Genomic DNA, 25,436 nt, shown 5'->3' with positions numbered 1-25,436 from the left:
CGTTTATATTTTTCTAAGACGTGGTAGACCAAAGTTGCGAGATATTTAGAAAGCGACGTATAAACCAAAATACATAATGGAAGTGAATTTCTTGCCCCATTTTAAATTGGAATTACTTCTCGTCAAAATTTGCGGTGTATGGGACTATCTTTATAAAACTAAGTACGAATACGTGTATTGGCTATATTTTGTTGTTGTTAACATCTACTTGTCTATATACAATCTCATGAAATTTGACGACATGCTCCACGCTACAACGCTAGAAGAGATCGTTGCAGCTGGATTCGTATTGCCGATAGCCCTCATGGGAAACATTCGATCGTTCTGCTTTTTCGCATACAGGAAGGAGTTTTTTGAGTTATTGACCACTATGGATGATGAGGTTTTTCAACCTACTGACCAAGTACAGGTGGCGATGGCCAAAAAAATGCTGAAAGTTTATTCCGTTTTTAAGGTTGTGATGTATTGGGGATCTATTGTGCCCTCTTTTGGATGCGTTATTGGCAGAATACTTACAGGTGACTTTATAATTGCAAAAAATGTTTTTTTTTTAATTATCTCTGCAAATTATTAACGAATTTGTAGTCGTAAAAATTCAATTTAACTGTCTTTTCATAACACAATGGTTTTAGCCCAAGGCTAGTCTGGTTAAAAAAAAGGTCCTAAAATTTTTCGCTGATATCTGAAGCTTTTAAGACATAGGTCGGGGTTACTAGATGACGAATATATGAAAAAGTACTCGTATTTTTACCTTGCGTTTTTTTTAAGCCATAATTTATGGTCACAATTTGATTTTTTGTCTATAAGTTTTTTCCCTTATATTTTACATAAAAAATATTTATATAATTATATTATTAAATATATTAAATATTAAAAATACATATCTTTATTTTCCTGTTTTTTAAATTAAAATTGATAAATAATTTACGGAGATATTTGCAAAAAACCAGTTTTTTTGCACTAATTTATAAATTTTATTAATTTTTTTATTAACAAAATAAAATGTTATTAATACATTTGAACATCGAGGAATTACCTACCGTCTTTTAAATTTGTGCGAAATTTCCCCCCGATCGGTCAAATAGTTTAAAATTTATTTAATTTGTTTATCCCTGAGTATAAATATTTAATCTATTGAACTTGCTCTATTAATGACGCTAGACACATTTAGCAAATTTCATAGGTTAATTTAGACTTAAACTATCTCAGAAGTTAAATGCATATGCATATGCGTTTTCATCGAAATTATTTACAAAATAAACGTTTGAAAAAGGGGTATGTTTTTTACTTATAAACAATTGTAATAACTTCTATATTTTTCAAGCTACAGACTTGTACGTAAAACCATTGGATAGCTGGTAAAAAAACTCATATTTAAAAAAACCTTCCAATGACCAAATGACCAATAGGAACGAAGTTAGGGACTATTTTTTAAAAAATCATATCTCCATTTTTTATAAACATTAAGAAGTAAAATTTGCACAAATTTTGAATGAAAATCTAAACTTTATATTGAAACTTATAGCTATAAAATTCATCCAATTTTTCGAAACTTACAGCCCTTCGAAACGAAGGTACTTACGAAAGATCGACATAGGAAAGTGGAGGGGATAAATGTTTCAAATATTGTTTGAAACTGTTCAAAGCTATTTTCTTGTGGCATTTTAAAGTAATTATTATTTAAATGGGAATAAGCCACAATTAAAGGTTAAAGTACGTTTATTGACGTTTCAATTTCAACTTCGGAAATCGTTCTCAAAATACAATTCTAATTTACGAATGTTTGTATTTTGAGAACGATTTCCGAAGTGGAAATTGAAACGTCAATAAACGTACATTAACCTTTAATTGTGGTTTATTCCCATTTAAATAGTAATTGGTTTTTTTTTCGAGATCGGAAAAATGTACATTATCTCGGCTTACATCATTGCAGCTAGAAGCCTCTTTTTTTTTTAATCTGGGGTAGCTCGTCGAAATGTGAATAACTACATAGTTTTCACTGACCGGGAAATATGGAAACCTTGGAAAAATTGAGTCCATTTGAAATTCACCGTAAAAACTTTAAATTGGCTGGAATAGTCTGTCGCAGTATTAATAATGATGACATAATTCCCCCCCCCCCCGGAAATTTCGGAAAATCCCCGAAAATCAGCATATATTTTTTTTCATTTTATATCAATGAATTATACTATAAATAATATACCCATGATACTAAAAATCATAGTATCATGGTATAACCTAAGGACTCAAGGACTCAAAAGATAAACTGGAAATTATATCCTCAGATAACAGATTGATATTAAAATAAATATTCTCTGTTTAAATTTTAAGAAGTAAGGTTCTCCTATACTTCCTTCGACCTTCGGTAAAATATCAGATTTCAGGGCTATAACAAATCTTCAATTGCTGAATTCACAAAAAAGTTGTACCAGACACAAAAATAATATGCCGTGGTAATAAAAAGACGGTGATATGGTGTAATAGTCCAGTCAATAGGTTACTAAATTTTGCCGGGAGCAGCAAATTACACTCACCAGCAGCATTACGGCATATTTTCCCTCTAGGCTGTACCTATATTGTTAATATTGTTTAATCTCAATCTCACAATGCGAATTTTGGTTAAGTATTTTTAATTTGTATCACAATGGTAGTACAATGTGAAACCTATTTAAGAAGAAATAAACACAAAGGTGCCATATTCAAACCAAATCCGAATTTTAAACATAATAATTTTATTGTACAATTTAAACTTAAATGATTCTTTTATGTATATGTGAGCCCTGACAATTGCAGATTGTGCAGTGCCCTGATACTGATCGATTGGCACAGTATACCGAGAATATAATAGGATCCTACCAAAGTGGCTTTTTGAAAAATAGATCTACCATTGATCACATATCATCCATCAGACAAATATTAGAAAAAAATCGGTTGCCTGTAAAGTCGGTTTTACGGGCGAAGATTTACCGTGACAACGTCTTTTTCTCGGTAGAATATTTATTGATATGAATATTATTAAATTGCACAATAGGAACAAGGAATTGAATGAAAATAAGAATTGCACAAATGTTAACTATAGAAATATATTTTGTTTACTAAAACATTGTACATGTAAACTTAAACTTAACTAATTTCTATTTGAGTGATTTTGTTGAGGATAGGACGATGATAGGAGAAATATGAAATGAAAGGAAGTGTTTCTGCTGTAATGTGTCTTGAACGCCAAGAACGCTCGAGAAAGACAGAGACACAAGCACGGAAGCACGCACCGATTCAACGCGCCTAATTCTCTAGTGCTGCGCGCGCAGCGGACCGATCATGTTTGAGTGGGAGAGAGACGCAAGGCATTCGCCGGTCCGGCGGGCCTCTCTCTCGTTCGGTGACTCACTGTAACAGACGTGAGCGGGCGTTACACTTTTTCATGAATGACTCCGAGCCACAACCTAATTTAAGACGTTGTCACGTCAAAAACGACGGAGTACGACATAGACTGCCATTACATCTTCGTAGATTTTAAGGTAGCGTACGATTTTGTTGACAGACCCCAATTATATTCTGCTATGATCGAATTTGGAATACCAAAAGGATGGGTGAAATTAATTTAAATGACAATGAGTAAAGTTGAATGTAAAGTGTGGGTACAAGGGGATCTTTCGGAAACATTTACAACTAACAGTGGACTGTGATAGGGAGATGCGCTATCATGCACGCTGTTCAACCTAGCGTTAAGGCACCTGTCCACTAGCAAGTAACTTGCGACAGTTGGCGAGAGCGACTTTGGCAAGTGTGTACACATAACGCAAATATTGAGGAAAGTTACCCTTTGCAATTATTGTCGATAGAGGTTATTAAAGTTTTTGCGGAATAAATGTCGGAAATACACTGAATCTTGGAAAATTTTCACAAGTAGTTCAAGATCAGAAGTTGAAATGTCAGCTGTAAAAGTTAGACATGCTGCTGCGTGTGTAATAATTCTATTAAAAAACAAAGAGAAGAAAAAAAGAAATGTTTGGGCGAGAGATTGGATTTTAAGGAGATCTACACATGGTTTTTGTGAAAGGTTATTAACTGAATTGAGAGATGGGTATTTTACAGAACTTTTTAATTTCCTGCGTATGAGTATTAATGATATCTTAAAACTTGTTAGCCCAATTATATCAAAAACTGATATAAAAATGCGTCTGTCTATTTCAGCAAGAGAACGTTTATGTGTAACCCTGAGATTTTTGGCAACAGGTAGGTGAAAATAATAATAAAATATCAGTCCAACGTATACTTATTGAAAGTTTTACTTATAGAAAGGTACATAATTATTGTTATTAATAATTTCAGGAGACTCGTACCACTCTCTGATGTTCAGGATTTCTGTGTGTACGATTGGCCGCCTAATTCCAGAATGTTGTAAGGCTCTGTATGAAGTTCTAAAAAATGAATACCTTAAAGTAAGTATGACATGTTTAACATACAAATATACAATAAATTACCTTCTTGTGGTAAGCACATTGAAATTGGAAAAAAATTAGGCTGTTGATGAAGGTTTTGATGAACCTGGTATAACAGGACTTGCAGTATTAATATCATCAATTTCTAATATTTCTAAAATTCCTCTGTGAATAATTCTTTTTAGTTTTGTTTGGTTTGATGGAGACCGCAGATTTCTTAATTCACATACTACGAAGTCACCAAAAATTTGAAATTCGTCAGTTGGTTTATCGATCATTTTCATTGGTTTCTGTAACATAGAAGCATGCTCTGTTTGTTTAGATATGGTTTTCTTTCTTTGTTTTTGCTTTCCCGGTTAGAGTCATCCAATTCTACTTTTTCATCGGTTTCTCTTGCAAACTGACTACATTCACCTCTATTTTCAGAATCTGACTTTTCTGTTTCTGCTTGCTGAAATACATAAAGAAATATAATAATAATAATAGGTATGTTATTTGAAATTATCATTCATTATATTTTTTTCAGGTTCCACAAAAACATGAAGAATGGGACAGCCACTCAAAGTTATTTGAAAAGTATTGGAACTTCCCACTCTACGTAGGTGCGTTAGATGGAAAACAGATAGCTATAAAAGCACCTGCAAATAGCGGCAGCGTGTATTACAATTACAAAGGATTTAATAGCATAGTATTAATGGCATTGGTTGATGCAACATATAAGTTTATATATGTTGATATTGGCTGTAATGGAAGAATTTGAGATAAAGGCGTATTTAGTAATTGCTCCCTATCGCATGCTCCATCAACCAACTCAATCAATCTACCACCGGCTCAACCTTTACCAGGACGTACCCAAAATGTACCTTATGTTGTTGAATCTGATGACGCCTTTGCATTAAAAACGTATTTATTGAAGCCTTATCCGTTTCATGGACAACCAGCACCTAATCGCATATTTAATTATCGTTTGCCACGAGCTGGACGCATTGTTGAAAATGCATTCGGTATTATAGCCAATAGCTTTAACGTTTTAAGAAAACCAGTGGAACTATCTCCAGAAAAAACAACAATCATAGTATTCGTAATATGTGTATTACACAATTTTCTAACGACACGTCGCGCGGCCCGCTGTACTTTTGATACTAATGAACAACCTAGAGAATGGAGGCATTTTGGAATGAAAAATTCTAATCTATTAGACTTACCAAGAGGACAAGTTCATAGTTACACTGAATCTGCCAAAGAAGTACTTGATGAATTTAAAGAATATTTTGTTTCCGCACAAGGAGAAATACCATGGTAATATCAACATATTTAACAATAATAATTAAACAAATAAATAAAAAGTATTCTCAACACATGTATTTGATTTTTACTTATGCTTCGGTGTGACTACCTCGAATAAACATCAATACACGGAAAAATTCCCCATTTCTGCTATATATACCATCAGTTCCAGAACAACTAGGTTTCAGTTCAAACTTTCGCAGTTCTTGATGAAATTGTGTTCGTAAATTCTGTAGTTTACGAGAAATTTCACTTTCACTGTTTTTGAATGTCACTGATAAACTTTTTAAAGCATTTGGTTTTTTTTATTCTATTGTGGTAATGTTCAACCAACACTTTTTATCCGCCATATTAATTTTATAATACTCTCGCAAATTATTTCGGATGCATACCGAAAGATAAAATAACTATCCAGACACTATCGTACTAAAATCTAAAATTGCATTCCACAACATATCGATTCATCTAAACCATTGATTATAAACCAACCACAGAATGGGTGGTTTATAATCAATGATCTAAACTTATTGATCGTTGTGGAATGCAATTTTAGATTCACCATGTCGGTCCATTCATCGTCTGCTTGCTAACACAGGGAATGGCTATGTAACATCACCTCTAAAGACATTATTTTATATAAACCTGTTTTCATATTTGTTTCAGGTAAACCCCAAGAACATTGCGAGTCTGTAATTAATAGTAGTAAAGGAATCGAAATGTATATCTTCCAAGCGATAGCTCTTGGCATGATCTCTGTGGTGAATGTTGTAACAAATTATTTTATGGCAGGCTTTGCGCTTTTTGTTGGCTTACAATGTGACCAATTGTGTTATCAGTTAATTAATATGGAACTGGTCGAGAATGTTAGTATTAAGAAATTCGTCCTTCACCACAGGCGAATACTAAGGTAGATTTCATTTTTTAGATAATTATATATATATATATATATATATATATATATATATATATATATATATATATATATATATACACATATATATATATATATATATATATATATATATATATATATATATATATATATATATATATATATATATATATATATTGTAAGGGGTGAGTATTCAGGCTTGGATAATATGCCGAATTCTACAAGCTGATTGTTAACTACGTGGTCAAGTAAAAATACCATTTTTTAAAGAGAACACGTTGTATATTTTCTCATATTTAGATTTCTCTCATAATTCCTGTGCTCATTATATAGGGTTTGACACTACTATACAGGGTATATAACGAGTTGTGATCATTTTTATTTCGATATCGCTATGTATGAAGAAGGAACAAATATATAATGATTTATTTTACATAATAAGGTAAACAATATGTAATAATAATACTCGGTATTTATTAAATATTATATTTAATAAAAGTATAAGATTAACAATATACACGTTACATCTTTTTATGCTAACTTCCTAACCTCTATGTCTAACTTCATCGTGCCACGCCTCTTCTTCTTTTCCATGTGGCCTATTACTACATCTCCCCCTTTTACTTATATATATTTTTTTTATTTTTCTTTTTATTATTATTTTTTTTTAACAAACTTTAATCATACAAAAAAAACTATGCTAATACAAAATACAATCAGAGTAAACTGTACTAATATAAAATATAATCAGAATACTTGGCAGGCTGTATGATAGTACGTGATGGTTTCAAGCTCGTGTCAGTATCACACTCTGAACTGCTAGAACTCTGAGATTTACTACAACGAGGTGTATTATCATTGTCATCACTTAAATTCTGAGTCTGCCTAATATCATGATCAATTTTTGACTTACGCAGGTGATAGCTGTTTCTACGTAAGACATTTTTACCATTATCAATTAAATAAGACCTTAGAGACTCATGTTTATTGACAATAACAGCCGGACTTCATTGATTATTATCTTTGTATACCACATTTTCACCTTGCTTATATTCGGGCCTATTTCTTGTCTGTCTATCATAATATTCCTTATAAGTATTATTTCTTTCTTCTAATTTTGACCTAACTTCTTTGATATTATCATTTTGCTTTTCAACAACTGGTAATTTAGTTTTTAGTTTTCTGCCAAATAAAAGTTGAGATGGTGACCTCTTGAGATCAGTAACAGGAGTATTACGATAGTTCATTAGAGCAACCCACATGTCATCTGATTTTCTAATAATATTTTTAGATATCTGTACAAACCTCTCAGCTAAACCATTCGATCGAGGGTAATGGGGGTTACTAGTTTGAAATTTAAACTCAAATTTATCTGCAAACTTTTTGCATTCATACGATCCAAAAGGCATATTATCAGCTATAATTACATCTGGTATACCATGTGTTGCAAATATCTGCTTGAGTGGATTTATAACATCAGACGATTGTTTACCTCTTATAGGGATTATTTCTAGCCACTTCGTTAAATAATCAGCAACAACCAAATAAGCTTTGCCACCATGTTCCATAATATCAGCACCCAATTTTTGAAATGGCAATTCCGGGACATCATGAGATATTAATGGCTTACTATTTGCATACCTATACTTTTCACAAATTTTGCAACTCTGTATCTCATTCGCAATATCCACACTCATCCCTGGCCAAAATAAGACATCTTTTGCTCGATCTCTTGAACGATTTATACCAAAATAACCTTCATGTACAATTTGAAGCATCTCTTTTCGCAAAACTTTAGGTACAACAATTCTATCATTGAAAAATAAAAGATTATCATTAACAAACAACTAATTTCTTAACTCGTGAAAAACTTTCATCTCTCCTTCATACTTTGTACTCTTCCACCCTCTCAGACAACACTCAATGACTTCACTCAGTACATTATCTTTTACTGTTTCTGCTTTAAACTGAATCTTTCCAGTATCACTCATTCTTAAATGCTTTTCTAGTGAATGCACCATTTCATTCATATCAGCATCATTCTCTACACTTTCATCACTTACATTTCTAGACAAATAATCAGCAATATGTAAATATTTACCAGGTACATACTGAATTTGTATATCATATTTCAGTAGCTTCAGTTTTAGCCTCTTCAACCTAGGAGAACTAATTTGACTTATTTGCTTACTCATGATACTTACATTAGGTTTGTGATCTGTTATGAATTTTACAGAGCGACCATAAATATAATTGTGGAATTTTTGACATGCAAACACTACGGCTAATAACTCTTTCTCTATAACAGCATAATTTTCCTCAGTACCTGTTAAACCTCTAGAAGCATAAGGAACAGGTCTTCCACCTTGCATTAGACAACATCCCAAACCAAACTGAGACGCATCTGTTTGAATTACAATATCTTTACTAGAATCAAAATTCTTTAGAGATATATTTTTAGCAAGTTTCTGTTTTATCACTTCCAGTGCTTTACTGTGAACTCCAAGCCACTGAAAAATAACATTCTTTTTCAGTAATTGATACAGTGGGCTTGCAATCTCACCCAATTTCGGGACAAATTTTCGTACATAATTTACCACACCCAGCAGTTTTTGAAGGTCTTTCTTGTTTGACGGGTTTTTTAGGTCATTTATAGCCCTCAATCTATCATTATCTATTTTCATACCATCTTCACTAAAAATGTGTCCCATGTAGTTCACTGTCATTTGTCTAAACTGAAATTTTGATTTCTTAAACTTTACACCCATTTCCCTAGCTCTATTAAACACTTTTTTAAGTGTCTTGTCATGCTCCTCCATGGAATCAGATGCAATTAATAGATCATCAAAATATATAATAACATTTTCAATGTCACCAAAATTTTTACAATTTAATTTCTGAAAATATTCTGGGGCCAGATTTAGACCGAATGGTAATCTGAGAAATTTGTAACATCCAAATGGAGTTGCAAATGTTGTTAAGGAACTAGATTTTTCATCTAATTTAACTTGATAAAAGCCATCTTTGAAATCTAATACTGGAAAATATTTTTTTCCTGACAGTTTCGAACTTATTTCCTCTAAACTAGGAATTTCAAAATATTCCCTAACTATACATTTATTAAGCTCTTGAGGGTCTAGACACAGACGCAGTGAACCATCTGGCTTCTCAACTATAACTATATTATTAACCCATTCACATGCTTCTGTTACTTTGGATATAATATTTCTACTTTCTAATTTACCTAATTTCTCTTTTAGCTTATTTTTTATAGTAAATGGTACTCTTCTAGCTGGTCTAGCTACTGGAACACTATCATTTTTTAATTGTATTTTACAAAAACCTGTGAATGTGCTAAATAACTTTATATGTCAACTTACTTTGTTTCGGGAGTGTAAGGGGCATATTATTTAAATATAACTTGTATTATTCAATAAACTAATCCAAAACATAAATCATAACAATATGTAATAAATGAAACAGTTTTTAGATTAATGTTATATCAACAGTATCCTAAGCCAAAAAGTGTTTAGTAAAACCTGCATACCTGTCGATTGTGACGAGCAATTAATAATAAGTAAAAGATCACTTGTTTTAGTTAACAACGGTAAAACAGGAGGCTTTGAAAAATGAAAGTTTTCATATTATTACTTTTTTAATCGATCTGTGTGGCTTGTCTTTAATTTTAAAAATGAATTTTTCTCTAGATAAATTAACAGATTGTGATATAATCTGGGTATTAGAAGAAAGTTCCAGAAATTGCCTACTTGCATCCAGAATATATCAACAGTGATCCTGAACGGCGTTAATTAAAATGAAAAACGGGCGATCTCCAGGACCTGGCAATATAGCTGTAGAGTTACTTAAAGCAGGAGGTCCACTCTTAATAGAACGAATAATTTTTCTAATGAATCAATGCTGCCAACAAATTAAAGTACCATCTGAATGAAAAACCGCTCACCAAATGTCCATCTTTAAAAAGGGTAATCGAAAAGATCCTCTAATAAAGACCCTCGAAAAGAACTGCTACAGAGGATTAAGTGTCCTACCTACTTTCGGGAGATTGTTTGGAAAGATAATAAATGGAAAAATACAAAATGATGTAGGACATCTAATTAGAGAAGACCAAAGTGGATTTACGCCTGGTAGATCTTGCACTGATAACTTTTTTATACTCCAACAATTAATATAAAAAAGAATAGCGGTTGGCACCGAAGTACATCTAGCCTTCATCGACCTAGAAAAGGCGTATGATACTCAATTTATTTATTTCAAAGATAGAGATATATTAAATATTCTACTAATGAATTCTATTAGATATTTTACCTAACCGAACCCTACTAAACCTCACCGAAGCAGTGTTGCCACTACCAAAGGTTTATTTTCGTTAGACTTCGGTAAAAAAATAAAAATTTGGTAGAAATGTAGATTTGAATTTAAATCCCATCTCAATTTATTAAAAGTTGAAAAATCATTGTTTACTTTTCCTCCTCTGTTTAAAATAGCCGGAAATTGTTGGTTTTACCAATATTTTTCATTTTTCTTAAAATGTACGTTTAAAACTTAAATATGTATGTTAAATATGTTATGGTATGTTAAAGGATAACATACCAAATTGGTTATATTGCGGGTAAAATTTTCCGAAGACTGAAAATCGGTAGAAAGTGAGTAGATCTACAGATCAATTATTATTGCCGAATTGGTAGATCTTCCCAAAAACGGTTGAGATGGCATCACGGCTAAAAGGCGCGATTTCGTAAGAAGCTCCGTCGACGAAAACCGAACGCAGCCAGCCGACTTCGGTTCACAATCAGTGAGAATTTTACATGGTGGCGTTTTATGTTTTATTGTGCCACGCTGCAGTCAGTAACGGAAAATTCCATTGACCGTTCGTTTTCAGCTCTCGGTTACGTTCAGTCGCAGGTAAATTACGACGGACATCAAAATGATGAAAAAAATGAATCAAAAATTTACATTTGCCGAAGATGAGCTATTAATTGACTTAGTCAAACAACATCCTGCGCTTTATAACTGCAAATTAAAAAGTTATAGGGACATTGTTTTGAGAAACAAAATATGGAAACAGGTTGGTGTGAGTCTGAATAAATCAGGTAAGCAAAAATAAATTACCACTTTGAATGGCATATATTTTATTTATGAGAAAAATCCGTTAGAATTAATTGTAAAGTTTGTAAAATTATCATGTTCTTTGAGATATATACGTAAATATATCTCTGGCTCATAAATTTTTGGGTAAATTTCAGTAAAATTTTCAGAAGCCTCTAAACAATGTTTACGGTAATGGTTTTGACGATAACATGAGATTATTATTGTACATAAATATAATTAGTTACCTTAGATTAAGTTTTAGAAGATATTAAATACTTATTCGGATATTCACGGTTGTACTTTAGGTGCGAATTTGACATATCTCAAGATATCTTAAATATTTATGCGTGAATGTGTGTTAGACATATTTCCCCATGACTTATTTGTCTGTATTAAAAATTATACCGCCAAATTTTGATCAAAATATTTTTATTATAAATATATATTATATAAATAAAATATTATAAATAAAAATAGAAAAAAAATATCTAAATTTCATCAAGGTTGACCTCCACTAAATCGAGATCGAGGTCAGAAACATCAGCCACTAACAACTCTTGAGCCAAAATTGTTTATCTAGGAAAGGCAAAAGTTCCATAAGATTTTTCTTCCCCTTTTTGCTTATTAGTACTGGCCCATCACGCAGCATTAGCAGTTGAAGTTTGGCTGCTTGTTTTCCCCTTCCTCCCAGTATTAAGATCAGTCAAAATCAAAGTTAAATCCTTTTTGGGAAGGCTTTTTAAGGCGTTGGATAATTCATGTTTCGCTTATGTCGTCTGGTTTGTCAGCTGTAGGGGTATATACCTGGATAATGTTAGTTGTATTTAGGTAGGTACTAATTCTTTCTGATATGGGTACAAAGTTTTTCTCATGTCTGACAGTTTCTTGATTGAAGATTATACCTACTCCATTTTCGTGTTTTACTTACGTTGGGGTTAGCTGAATAACATATGTAATGCTTACTAATTTCACATTGCCCAGAGTTCGTCCATCTCATTTTGCTTATTCTCATTACGTCTATTGATAGTCTATTCATCTCCTTGATTGCGTTATAAGCCTTACCTGCTTCTAATAGTTTTAACATTCCCTGTGCAAATCTGGAGGATTTTCTTTACATTCTTAGAGGATACTAACTGATATTCTTTTCATTTCGTTGATCACATTATTTAGCTTTCCTCTGTACTTTCAGGTGAATTCTCGCGTGAATTCTCTCCTCTCTCAGGTACCCGATGGGGGAATTTAGCAAAAAGCTTACGAGCGTGTGGAATAAGACATATATGAAACTGAAATAATAGGGTCGGAAAAATAAAGTTAGCCATACGTTAAGCAAGATTAAAAAACGTGAATTAAAACGCTTTACAAAATTCTAATACAAATTTTTGTTATTACCACCAGCGTGACTTAAATCAAAAGATTACTTTATTGGAATGTTTAATTTTTTATGCAGTTTAGCTCTAGTATATTGTTGTATTTTGTTATATGATATTATGAATAATGTTTACTTAATTTTTTTTCAGAAAACGATTGTAAGGCAAGATGGAAACACATACGAGACTACTATAGAAAGAGAAGAAACGAGGCAATGAAAGAATTGGGCTCAAGCTCTCAAACAATGGAGAACAGTGACTTTTTTAAAAAAAATCAGAACTTATTGTTTTTGGAGAACACGGCTATAGCGGAAACAGAGTAAATATGATGTAGATAATTTAATTGTATTTTTTATTAAGTAGTTTTTATTTTAGAACTGCAAGCAGCCTTGAAAATAATAATTTAATAGATGAAAACCCCGAGTCTTCATATACAGCCAAGGTATTGAATAGTGACGAAGAAGTACCGGATGCCGAAACGATCCAAGACTCGCCTGTAGAAGCGGCAGCTACCCAATCACCGACAGACGCGGAAACAAATATCAGCATGGAAGTTTATGAAAACGCCAGAGAAACGAGTAAAGGATCGTCACGAATAAAATCAAAGAGGAAATATCAAACCTTTGAAGAAAATATCTGTATGGAGCTAAAAAAAAGTCGTGAAGGGAAAACGGAACTCTCGAGAAATACTTTACCTCTTGAATATCCTCCTCTGAATCCAGCTATCACGACATTTTTTCAAAGCATCGCAACAACTGTAAATAGTTTTATACCACAGCTGCAAGCTAGAGCCAAAATGCAAATTATGAATATTGTGGGCCAGTTAGAGCTAGAAAATATATCTCAACAGGAGAGCATGGCACAACCTACTTGCCCACATTATACTACCCGCGAAATATATTCAAGACCTTCTTCCAGTGGCGGATCAGAATGCCACACTGATATTTCTCATTCGTATTCGCAAACTCAGTCTGTTAGTTCAAACATCAACGTGAAATTAGAAAATTAAATGTTTAGTTTTATTTTTTTTTAATTTTTAGTATTTTTGTTAGTTTATAGTATTAGCTTTTATTTTTAATGACAAATTATTATAATAAAATCAAAAACACTTAGGTACATATCTTAAAGTTAGAGAGTCTTTCATTAGGCGAAATAGGCAGCAATGTTTATTATAGACAATATATAAAAGATAGTACCTACTAAGTTGTTTTTTTATTTCAGAGTCCTTGCTGCAGTTCTTCAAAGAGGCCTGACTGTTCACAAAGCTATTGATATAGCTTTTGGGGAATACGACGGGATAGATAACTCTATAGAGGCAATTTATATAGCGCCATCGGATCCGGCTACTCTGACGGATGAGGATGAGGGCGGAGATTTCGACAAATGAGCAAACGTCAGCTAGCTACTTGCCGATGCAGAAGTTAGAACTGTTGAGGGAATTATACTAGGAGAAGAAATTCCTATTCAACAGTCAGAATCGACAGAAGGTAACATTTCTTTGGCAAATGATATCGATATTACACCTGCTCATATGGTATATAGGTGCCACAAGAACTAGTCCAGTAAGTAGCTTACAAGCTCTGGCTAATGAACTACACTTAAGCCAACGAAGGCAACTCCTATCACTAAATTACGTTGCCAGAATTTCAGGAAACAACAGCAACGTAACCTACTCAACAATACTTTACAGAAATATTGCAATAAAAAAACTACCATTCCCTGAGCGAATAAAACGTATTGGTCTTAATTTAGAACAGTTCAGCCTTACTATGCTTATTCATGTAAATTTTTCTCCTTGGATGATTAAACCTTCAAAAATAGACACGTCTCTAAAAGAACTCTCGAAACATTCCACACATCCTTTCCTTATACAGCAAGCTTATAAAAATGTAATATACAAATACCCAACAACCCATCAAATCTTCACTGATGCTTCCAAATATGATGAAGGACATGCTGCAGCCTACATCTACGAAAACGTCAAGGCTACCATACGAATCCCAACAAATTGTTGAATATATACCGGAGAACTTACGGCAATTCACCAGGCCATGAAAAATTGCGGTTCTATCAATGAAAGCAAATTTGTTATCATCACCTATTCAATGAGTGCATTACTTAGAATAAAACAGCTATATACAACTCACGCCATACTTCTCAAGATCAAAGAAGAGTTATCTTATCTACAGACTCAACAAAAAGATATTTCCTTCATCTGGGTACCTTTCCATACGGGAAAAAGTGGTAATGAGGAAGTGAACTCTCTGGCAAGCAATGCAACAACCGACCAAAGTATTGCTATCATGAATCAAATGCCTTGAACTGATCACAAAGTAAATATCAAAGCTCACATGTACAGAGCGTGGCAAACTACTTGGGATCACACTGCCAACAAACTCAAGGAATGTCTAAGTCAAGTAGGAACCAAACTCATCTTACCAAGTAATAGAAAAGACCAAGTCATCATCAACCGACTCCGAATAGGACATACTTTCCTTACCCACAAGCATATCTTCAACCAGGAACTGCTCCGATGTCTACCAAGTGCAACACTCAGTTGTCAGTGAAACATATAATTGTCGAGTATCCAGTGTACCAGAACGAAAGAATCGCGTGTGCCCTTAGTGACAATTTAAAAAGTGTACTAACGTCAAACTTAGTCTTTATTAAGTTATTGTAGCGAGATTAAATAAAACGAGCGGTTCGAATTTATATACATATATTTATTTATAAGTTTACAGTTCGGTACTCTCTTATCAACTAAACTCACTCCTAACAACGTTACATATATATAATAAAGTTACTTTTCGAGAACATTCTGGCGTTGTCCCACCTCTAATTGTCTCCGGTCCGAAAGACGGGCGCTATTGACATGCCGATTCTTACGTTTTCTAGATTCGTCCTTCTAAGAATTATGACGTATCGGAGATGGGCTATTTCGTTACACTGCTCCCCTCTTAAATCTGATCGTCCCGATCAGCAACTCTATATGTAGGCACAGGATGGCGGAATCTACAGGACTCTCCAGCTCTGCATGAACCCTTTAGAAAGAAATAACAGTCTACTGACTTTGAAGGATACGATCTCATCGGGTTAATGCAACACACAGTAATTCGTACGCCGGTTTCTCGGAAGATCACTTCAAGCATGCTTCTGACAATCTTCCAGTCCAGATTATCTAGTGCATGGCCTATCTTGGGTAAGGCCAAATTCTTGATGTCGTAATTGCACACAATTTTCTTCAAATTAGTTAGAGCACGCCATATATCCTCGTAGCTTGCCCTGTCTGTATACGACTTCCTGGTCACCATATACAGCAAAGATCGAGAACCATTTTCTAATCTCAGTACTCTTCCAACTTTAGGTTGCCGGTTTTTTAACTGGTCCAAACGACCGAATTTCTTATAAAATACGGATGAGATTCCTTTAGTCATCTCAAGATCTTGGGCAACACAGTGGGCTAGAGAGACGTTATGCGGAACACTAAAAAGATCCTGCTGAACTTCTGTGGTCACGCCGAATCTAGCACTCTTTCTCTCTGCGTAATTTGACATAAATTCATTAAAGCTTCTTCTGTTTCATTTGAGCCAGCATATGGTGCAAGACGATTTATGTGAACTACTTTTGGTTTACCTTTTGGCAACTTCTTAATTCGGAAGGTCTGCAGCCAAACTCTACCAGGATATATTTATTTCCATCATTTGTCTCTGGAAGTGGACCTGCAATGTCGATTGCTACTCTTTCCATAGGACTACCAACATTGTACTGTCTCATGGGTGCCCTCTTTTTACCAGCTGGACCATTACTGGTTGCACACAGTTCACATTTCCGGCACCATCTTCTTACATCATCTTTACAGTTCACCCAATAGAACCGTTCTCGAACCTTTTACAGAGTCTTCGTGATACCAAAGTGTCCACCTGATGCACCGTCATGTAACTGACGCAATACTTCTGACACTTTACTTTTAGGTACAATTAACTGAAGCTTAGTTTCTGTACCATCATCGTTCTCAAAGGTTCTATACAGAAGATCATCTTTCAGCACTAGGCAATTCCATTGGCTCCAGTAACACTTGACTTCTGGACTACATGCACTAATGTCTTGCCAAGAAGGTCTCTTACTTCGACGCATCCAATCCAATACTCTTTTTATACATGGATCATCTGCTTGAGCGTCTTGTAGCTGTTGAGGCTGCCATTGCTCATTAATGACGGCGGTTCGTCTCACGGGGCAAAGTCGTTCTTCTAATTCAAGACAATGATTACAATTTGCACTGTATGGCCGTCTTGACCTGGCATCAGCATTTGAATGACTTTTTCCAGCCCTGTGTTCGATTTGTTCTAGCTTTCTGACTGTTGTATTATTTTCTTGCAATTTACGGCTAATGTGACCTACGTCGTTACCATTCCAACATCTGGGTTCACGTCTCTTCGGCATCATGTCACGAACTACTTTCCGTACGATTTCCTTCAGACGTTTCTCGTTTTGTTCGTCGCTCTCTTCAGAGGTTCGTACTCGATAGCTCCGTGAAGCTTGACTAGCTGTTTCATGTTCTAAGGCAATAGCGAGCGCTTCATCTAAAACCTTCGGTCTTGCTAGTCGTAAAGCTTTCTGTAGTTCAATGTCTCTTAACCCATTGACGAAGGCATCTACAGCAATTTCTTCCAAAATGTTGTCTAGTGCCTCTGGATAGGCCAACAGCGCTATACGAGCAATATTTGCTTCAAATTCTTGCAAACTCTCACTTGCTCGTTGGATTCTACTTCTTATTTGTACTTTGTAGACTTGTTGTAGATGGGCATCTCCGTAACGTTTATCTAGTCGAGTGAACATTTGGTAACATTTTTCTTGACCCTTGGGAATTGATCTTAGGATATCAGCAGCATCATCTCGTAAAGCAGCAGTCAAGGAAACAGCTTGTTCTTGTTCTGTCCAATGATTGGTTGTCGCAATAGCTTCAACTTGTCTAAGGTTACATTATCTTAAAATGACTAAACTATATACCAGATTGTAAAAAAAAAATATTTTTCTTTTATCTAACAATATGTATCTTACTGTTTGTGTATGTCTCCCCGCTAATAACCCTTAGTGGTTGATATTTGTTTAATAAATAAATAAAAAAAGATAATAATAGTTTTATTTCACAAGTAGAATGTTCCTTGATTGGGTATATTGGAAACTAACTATTGAATTGGATATTTCTGACAGCAGATTTGTCTAAGTAGTATGAGTAGATAATGATAACATTTTGATTTCAAGATCCCAATTTAGTTATTTTATTACTTTTTTTGTTTGTTTTTAGGTTTGCTGGAAATTTGGAAAAATTATTCAGTATCATATACTTTACGTTCATTATAATGTGCTTATTAGCGTTTTGTATGACGTTATTTATGATTTCAGTCGTAAGTACCTACATAATATAATCTATTTTTTTTCGTTTATTATATAATATTGTATAGTTTATTATTTTTTATTAAATTAAATTTTTGCTATTTACTTTTTCAGACCGATAAGTTTTCATATCAAATATTTCATTTGGTGTTTTATCAGTTCTCTATATTTGTAATGCTGCTCATTCCCTGTTGGTTTTCAACTCAACTGACTATAAAGGTAAGACATCTTAATTTCCAAAAAAATCCTCAGTTTTAATTACTACAGTACATTACAACAATAGGCAAATCAAATTTTAACCCCGACCTTGTGATACTAAGAAGCTGTCATAGTTATTATTGTACTTCCACGTGAATTCATCTTTGGTAGCAACGGCGTTGGCAACTAATTTTCGTTAACAACGTAAAGTTTTAATATACCATGCGGTCCATATGTATGGAATAAATTCATTTTTGGCGTTATTATGAACTATCTGAAAAAAACCTGAAACAGGTCGATTTTTATTCTTAAATTGACAATTTACAGTATGAAAATATTATCCCCTTCCAGCACCCCCTTTGAATTATAAGCACCCCTTCAAAAATTTTAAATAACAAAGGGGGCGTGTGGCAGCTTGTTAGAAAGGGATTTTAGTCCTCTATTTAGAAATATAATGTTTTTTAAGTTTGGTGCAATCATAACTGAGAAAATTGATTTTTAAGATGTAAAATTTTGATAATGGCTCGATCACAAAACTTTAGGTTGAATAAAGATAATAATGTCACTTAATATTTAGAATGTATTTTTCAATATAATTTTCAATTAAATTAAATGTTTAAAATGACCACTCACTTCTTGACAATAGCCGAGGCGATTTTAGAATTCTCGCACATTTTGTACGACCTCGGGGGTTATTTTGTTAATTTCTTCCGTTATCGTAACTTTTAAATCAGCAATACTGTTTGGTCTATTAGAATATACTTTAGATTTTAAATAACCTCATAAGCATTAATAGAGAGGAGTCAAATCTGGGATCTAGCCGGCCATTCGATCGTAATATTTCTAACTATACGTGCAAAATGCGGAAGAGCTCTGTCTTGTTGGTAGTAAATAGATCGATCTATCTCATTTGTATGATTAACATCAGGAAAAAATCTTCGTAATGTAGGCACTAAAAAGTTAATCAAAAATCTAGATAAACCTCACCATTAACTGTGCCCTCAAAAAGATAAGGACCAATAATTTTATTGTTAATGATACCAGCCCAAATGTTATTTTTTTTAGGATATTGCGTGAGTCTCACACACCAAGTGAGGATTTTCTCTGAGTTTGTTAACCGTTCCGTTTAAATGAAACGTCGCTTCATCAGAAAAAAACAATTTGGTTTATGAACTGCAAATCTGCGTTCATTCTGTCCATCATCATTTCATAGAATTCTTGCCTTCTATCGGGATCATCTTCATTAAACTCCTGAACCAGCTGAACTTTGTAAGGGTGGTATTTTTCTTTATGCAAAACTCTCAAAATAGATGATTTACTTACATAATTGACGACGGTAAGTTTTAGAGTTGTCTTATGCAGATTTTCCTCTATCTCTAGAAGTACATCTAACATTTTCGTCAGTAAATCTAACATTTCTACCTAGTTTTTCAATATTTTTTACATGTCCAGTATAACGAAACTTCTTTTCCAATTTTTCTAACTTTGACTGCGAAACTTGTTGACCAGGGTATTAATTATTAAACATTTCACAAACCTCCTTTTGAGTTCTTGTTTTATTACCAAAACCAATCATAATTAAAATGTCTATTCTTTGAGTCTCGGACAAATGAGCCATAATTAAATTTAATACGCGCACAAATATTTTACTGACGTTTTTTAGTAACTCTAAATACCTAAATGACAGCAGCCTACTAGATTCATATCAATTGTTTATTTTTCTTTTTGACTAATATTTTATTATATTCAAAGTTTTTTCCCTAATGTGTAGCAGAACAGATACGAAAATACCTGATTATTTCTAAAGTATATTTTAATAGACCCGGCAATATTGCTGATTTAAAAGTTAGGATAACGATAGAAACTAACAAAATAACACCCGAGGTCATACAAAATGTACGAGAATTCCAAAATCGCCTCGGTTATTGTCAAGAAGTGGATAATGGTAGTCAAGTTGAACATTTAATTTAATTGTAAAAATCAATTTTCTCAGTTATAATTGCACAAACTCAAAAAACTTTATATTGCTGAACAGAGGACTAAAATCCCTTTCTAACAAGGTGCCACACGACCCCCTTTGTTATTTAAAATTTTCGAGGGGGTGCTTATAATTCAAAGGGGGTGCTGGAAGGGAATAATATTTTCATACTGTAAATTGTCAATTTAAGAATAAAAATCGACCTGTTTCAGGTTTTTTCAGATAGTACATAATAACGCTAAAAATGAATTTATTCCATGACATATGGACCGCATCGTATAATTACATTTATTAATTATGGACGAAGAAAAATTTGAAATGAATATAATTTAAGTTGTTTGAATAGGAAATATGTGGTCTTTATAACTTTGTGTGACCGTTTTGGCTTTTGACATAGAATAAACAATTTTTTTTTAGTTTTTTTATACTTGTTAATCTAGAAACCATACCTGGGTTATAATCATTTTTGTTTTTGCTGTGCAATCTATTTTTCGAGGTCTAGTGTTTACAATAGCTCACATATTCTCAATTGGATTAAGATCTAATGAGTTTCTTGGCCGTTCAAGGTAAGTATATGTTTTGGATTTTTAAATACATATGACATGGATCTTGTTCAAAAACTGCTTGCAAAATACACTTGTGCAAAATTAACCGAACTCTCAGATTTTTTTGTTTTTTGTTGGTGTTTACTGTGTTTAGATTAAAACTTATTTAATTCGTTTGGATTGTGTTTAAGCCTTATTAGCGATAACGTTTTTTTCTTGTTTGAACCTGTTTAGATGTTTTGTGCGAACAACAACACTTTTACACATAGGTTTTGTTATTAATGTGAAATAGTGGCTTAGTATTAATTTAAGTTTATTGTGGTACTGTACCTGATTATAAGTTCGGCTGTAGGTTTTTGTATTGTTTCCTGTTTAAAACATCAGTCATCATCAGCCAATAGTCGTCCACTGCTGAACATAGGCCTCCTCGAAAAACCTCCATTCAGATCTATCTTGCACTGCTGCAATCCAGTTGGTACAAATATACATTAAAAAAATATGACTCCAGAAGAAGTAGCACAAGCTTTTGCTTTACAGGATGATGGGCAGAGGATTCGTTACATCTCAAATGCTTTAGGAATTTCTCGAAGTACAATGTTTGATGTAATACAAAGATATCGGGAAACAGGACAATACACCACGAAGCCAGGTTAAGGTATACAAAGAATCACAAGTCAAGTTGAAGATTGCTTTCTTAGGTTACAAGCGTTACGAGATCGTACATTATAGGCACCAGTACTTGTTTAATGATTAAATGATGTCCATAGAAACACAGTTTCCATTTATACCGTTCGAAGACGCTTAAATAAATATGAATTAAGGTCCAGAATACCTGTCATGGAACCTCTATTAACAGCAGATCATCGAAGGCAACGTTTACACTTGAATGAATCAGGATTTAACAGATACTCATCAGATAGGCTGCCTAAGATATGAAGAAGAGCTGGTGAACGGTAACAGCAATGTTCTTTTACTCCGATAGTTCAATTTGGTGGAGGTGGTATAATGATATGGGCAGGCATTTCCCTAGAGGCTCATACAGAATTACAATTCAAGAGGAAAATTTAAACGCTCAACGATATATGCGGCAATGTTTGGAAGATCATGTAGTGCGATTTGCCCCATTTTGTTGGAGAAAACTTTCGTCTGATGCAAGATAATGCTCGTCCGCACATCGCAAGAATAACACGGGATTACTTGGATGAAGTTGGGATTCGTTTATTACCATGGACCCCAAGGAGTGCAGACTGAAATCCAATAGAGCATGCATGTGATATTCTGGAACGACGTAACCATGGTTAGTTTGAAACCATGAATGATTTGGAGCAAGCAGTTTGTGACGAATGGGAGCAAATCCCTCCAGCAGACTTTGCTGCTGTAATCTGAAGCATGTCTGATCGAATGAGAACCATAATTAGAGTTCGTGAAGGTAATACACTCTACTAAATATTGTTTTCCATACAAAAAGTTTATATTAAAAAAACAATTTTTTTGTTTCTTTGCAGATTTTCAAATTTTTCGAATTGTTTACTGGTTTTTCTCTGTAACATTCTTGAGTTGTAATAAATTTGACTTTTAAATTTTGTTTATTATTAAATATTCAATTAAGAACATCTTAAACTTTTTTAAACGTCAGTTTTTAGGAAAAATTAGAGTGTCCGGTTAATTTTGAACCCCTGTGTAGTTATTGTTACTTTTCTCTGTTCAATTTCCAATCTAAGTTCTAGCTAATCTCTATTCTTGCTGAGTGCTTGAGCAGTATGAGCTGTCAGATATTTTGCATAAAGAATGGCTCTCATAATAAGAATACTTTTTCATAATATTCAAGATTCCAGCTTAGATATTGTTCTCCAATTGTTCGTTTCTTTATCATTGTAGCAACTGCTAACTGTTTTGTAGTCTGACTGTTTTTTGTTTCACCTTCTATAAATCGTTTTCGTACAGCAGAGTTATAACCAATACCTACAGCGTATGTAAGTCTGTCTAAGGAATATCTCATAGAATCATTGATGTGTGTTCACTCAAAGTATAATCTTAATGTGCATTTTAGGAGTAGTATTTATCTTCAAAAATAAGAAAGAAAAAAGTCCTAGTTCAACATACTTCAGCCAAAAAGTAATCAATGTAAAAAAACAACAAAAATGCAACCCGTCTGTAATTTGTATCTGCCGTTACTCACTGATTCTCAGAACTTGTCATTGCTGCATAACAGTTTCCAATATTATTTGCTAAAAAGCAATTTTTTTAAAGAAAATTTATATTTCTAGAGTGAAAAAATTCCATTTGCTGCATACTCCAGTCCTTGGACTGGAGCTTCCAAAAGTTTTAAAAACGAATTGATGATATTCTTACTTAACTCCCAAGAACCAATTCAATTAAAAGCAATGGACATTGTAGATTTATCTTTGGAGACCTATATGGCGGTAAGTTGTTCTCGGAATCGTCAATTTTTTATTTTGTAAATATAATCATTCTCAAATTTCAGACTCCAAAGCGGAGTTGGCGTTTACTAGTAAAATCTTAAATAGAAAGCCATCTTTTCAATAGTACCTCTTATTTTTATTTCGGATAATAGTGTAATATAACAATTTATACACAGTTAATAGTTTATACTCGGTTCGCTATTCCCAGTCCGAACTGTCTAGCTACAGCTAAGTAATTATTTTTTTGCGAAGTTAGTTACTTTTTGACAGACTAAAAGTGGCTGGAAATTACTATACAACCAAGCACACGTACTCATAGCCAATATTAATAGTAAACAAACTAAATAGTAAATAAAATAGAACTTTGCGAATTACCGACAATCAATATTTATTTATCTGCACCATATAGTAAATAGTTATGTTAAATTATAACAACTAAAAGATATTTTTTAAATATATACTACCCAAAATTTGTTGGGTTTAGTATACACTTCCACTATTTAGAATAATTCTTATTTTTTTAAAGAAAGAAGTCTGCAATAGTAGGATACTTGAGCTATTAATACTGAGAAGTAGGAATTAATGTGTTGTAGGTTTCCGACAATGAATCTCAAAATATGCCCGAGCTAAGCGAATGGAGTATAACAGTTATATTTTGTTTTAGATTGTGAAATCGTCCTTTTCTTACTACACCGTACTAAATAACCTTATATTTGGTGAATAATAAAATTGCTGGTATTAATATTTTCACAACGAATAAAATCAATATTGATTTTATCTTTGTTTTGGCACCACGATAAAAGAAAAATGGATTCAGAAGCACCAAGAGAAAATACCTCACACTCCTCACAATAGTTGTAAAATTTTATTATAGGGTATATATTTTTAACGATAAGGATGTTAAATACATTTTTAATACCAAATTTTTCTTATTACGTAATCCACACCACCGATTAAGACCCGTATGGTAAAAATTGATTGGTTAATAACACAATTTTTCATGAAAGTAATTTCAAAATTAGAAGATGGTATAAAATAAATAAATTGTAGAGATGAAAGAGATCAACCAATAAAGTATAAATGAATAAATTATAAAATAAACTCACTATAATAAAATAAACCAAACAATTGTGGAGACAGGTATCTGATGAAAAGCTTGGCTTCCTTAATAAACCTGGGTAAGGCTATTTACTTTAAGGCAAAAGTGTAGATGCCATTAAAAAATACATTAGAGTCAAAGTATAATATTATGCGATATTCCGATCAAGGTCCTCTGCAACCTTAGAAGTAATGCTGAACCTTCTTCCTCCTTTGCATATACATATAAGGCGGATCGCTCTAGAAAGGGCTTTTAGGCTAACAGGCATCTAAATTCCGACGACCCTACTGGACATTTAGAGAGTTTAAGGGTTTGAACAACGCAATCCATTAAATTATCTTTAGCATAACAGATAAAAGTCGAAGAGTGTCTAGCCCTAATTCAGCCAAAATTTCTATTTTTTCAGACAGTCAAGCTACATTGAAGCTTCTGAAGTTTAGAACGTATGAGTAGGTAACAATTTAGAACTGTGAACAGTCCATTAATATACTGATAGAACACTACAAACTAACTTTGCTGGCGATGCTACAACATAAGGGAATTAGTGGTAATGAGATTGCTGGGTCTGTTGAATTAGTGAGATTAAAATAGTCAAATTAAAGGACGTTATCCATGATCAAGTCATTGTACATAAGAGAGATACCTCTACGAGTAATCAAAACGATAAAAAATATGTACCAAAACAACACAATAAAAGTAACA

At 33.3% G+C, this 25,436-nt stretch overlaps 2 protein-coding genes across 2 annotated transcripts; both read left to right on the top strand.

The window, feature by feature from the left end:
• The first annotated feature begins 76 nt into the window (after positions 1-76).
• LOC140438160 (odorant receptor 13a-like) lies at positions 77-24,405 on the top strand. The gene is made up of 6 exons (XM_072527871.1): positions 77-518; positions 6,393-6,636; positions 18,403-18,502; positions 18,606-18,710; positions 23,480-23,635; positions 24,300-24,405. The coding sequence occupies exons 1-6, from the start codon at positions 77-79 to the stop codon at positions 24,357-24,359; spliced, it is 1,107 nt and encodes a 368-aa protein (XP_072383972.1). The 3' UTR covers positions 24,360-24,405.
• LOC140438158 (uncharacterized) lies at positions 11,469-14,318 on the top strand. Its single transcript, XM_072527870.1, has 3 exons — positions 11,469-11,732; positions 13,248-13,416; positions 13,473-14,318. The coding sequence occupies exons 1-3, from the start codon at positions 11,567-11,569 to the stop codon at positions 14,104-14,106; spliced, it is 969 nt and encodes a 322-aa protein (XP_072383971.1). The 5' UTR covers positions 11,469-11,566; the 3' UTR covers positions 14,107-14,318.
• Positions 24,406-25,436: the final 1,031 nt, after the last annotated feature.

Source organism: Diabrotica undecimpunctata, chromosome 4 (assembly GCF_040954645.1).
Source record: "Diabrotica undecimpunctata isolate CICGRU chromosome 4, icDiaUnde3, whole genome shotgun sequence".
In the NCBI taxonomy this organism is placed as follows: Eukaryota; Metazoa; Arthropoda; class Insecta; order Coleoptera; family Chrysomelidae; genus Diabrotica; species Diabrotica undecimpunctata.
The sequence above is the reverse complement of the archived record's forward strand: the minus strand, read 5'-3'. Positions and strand labels throughout refer to the sequence as shown.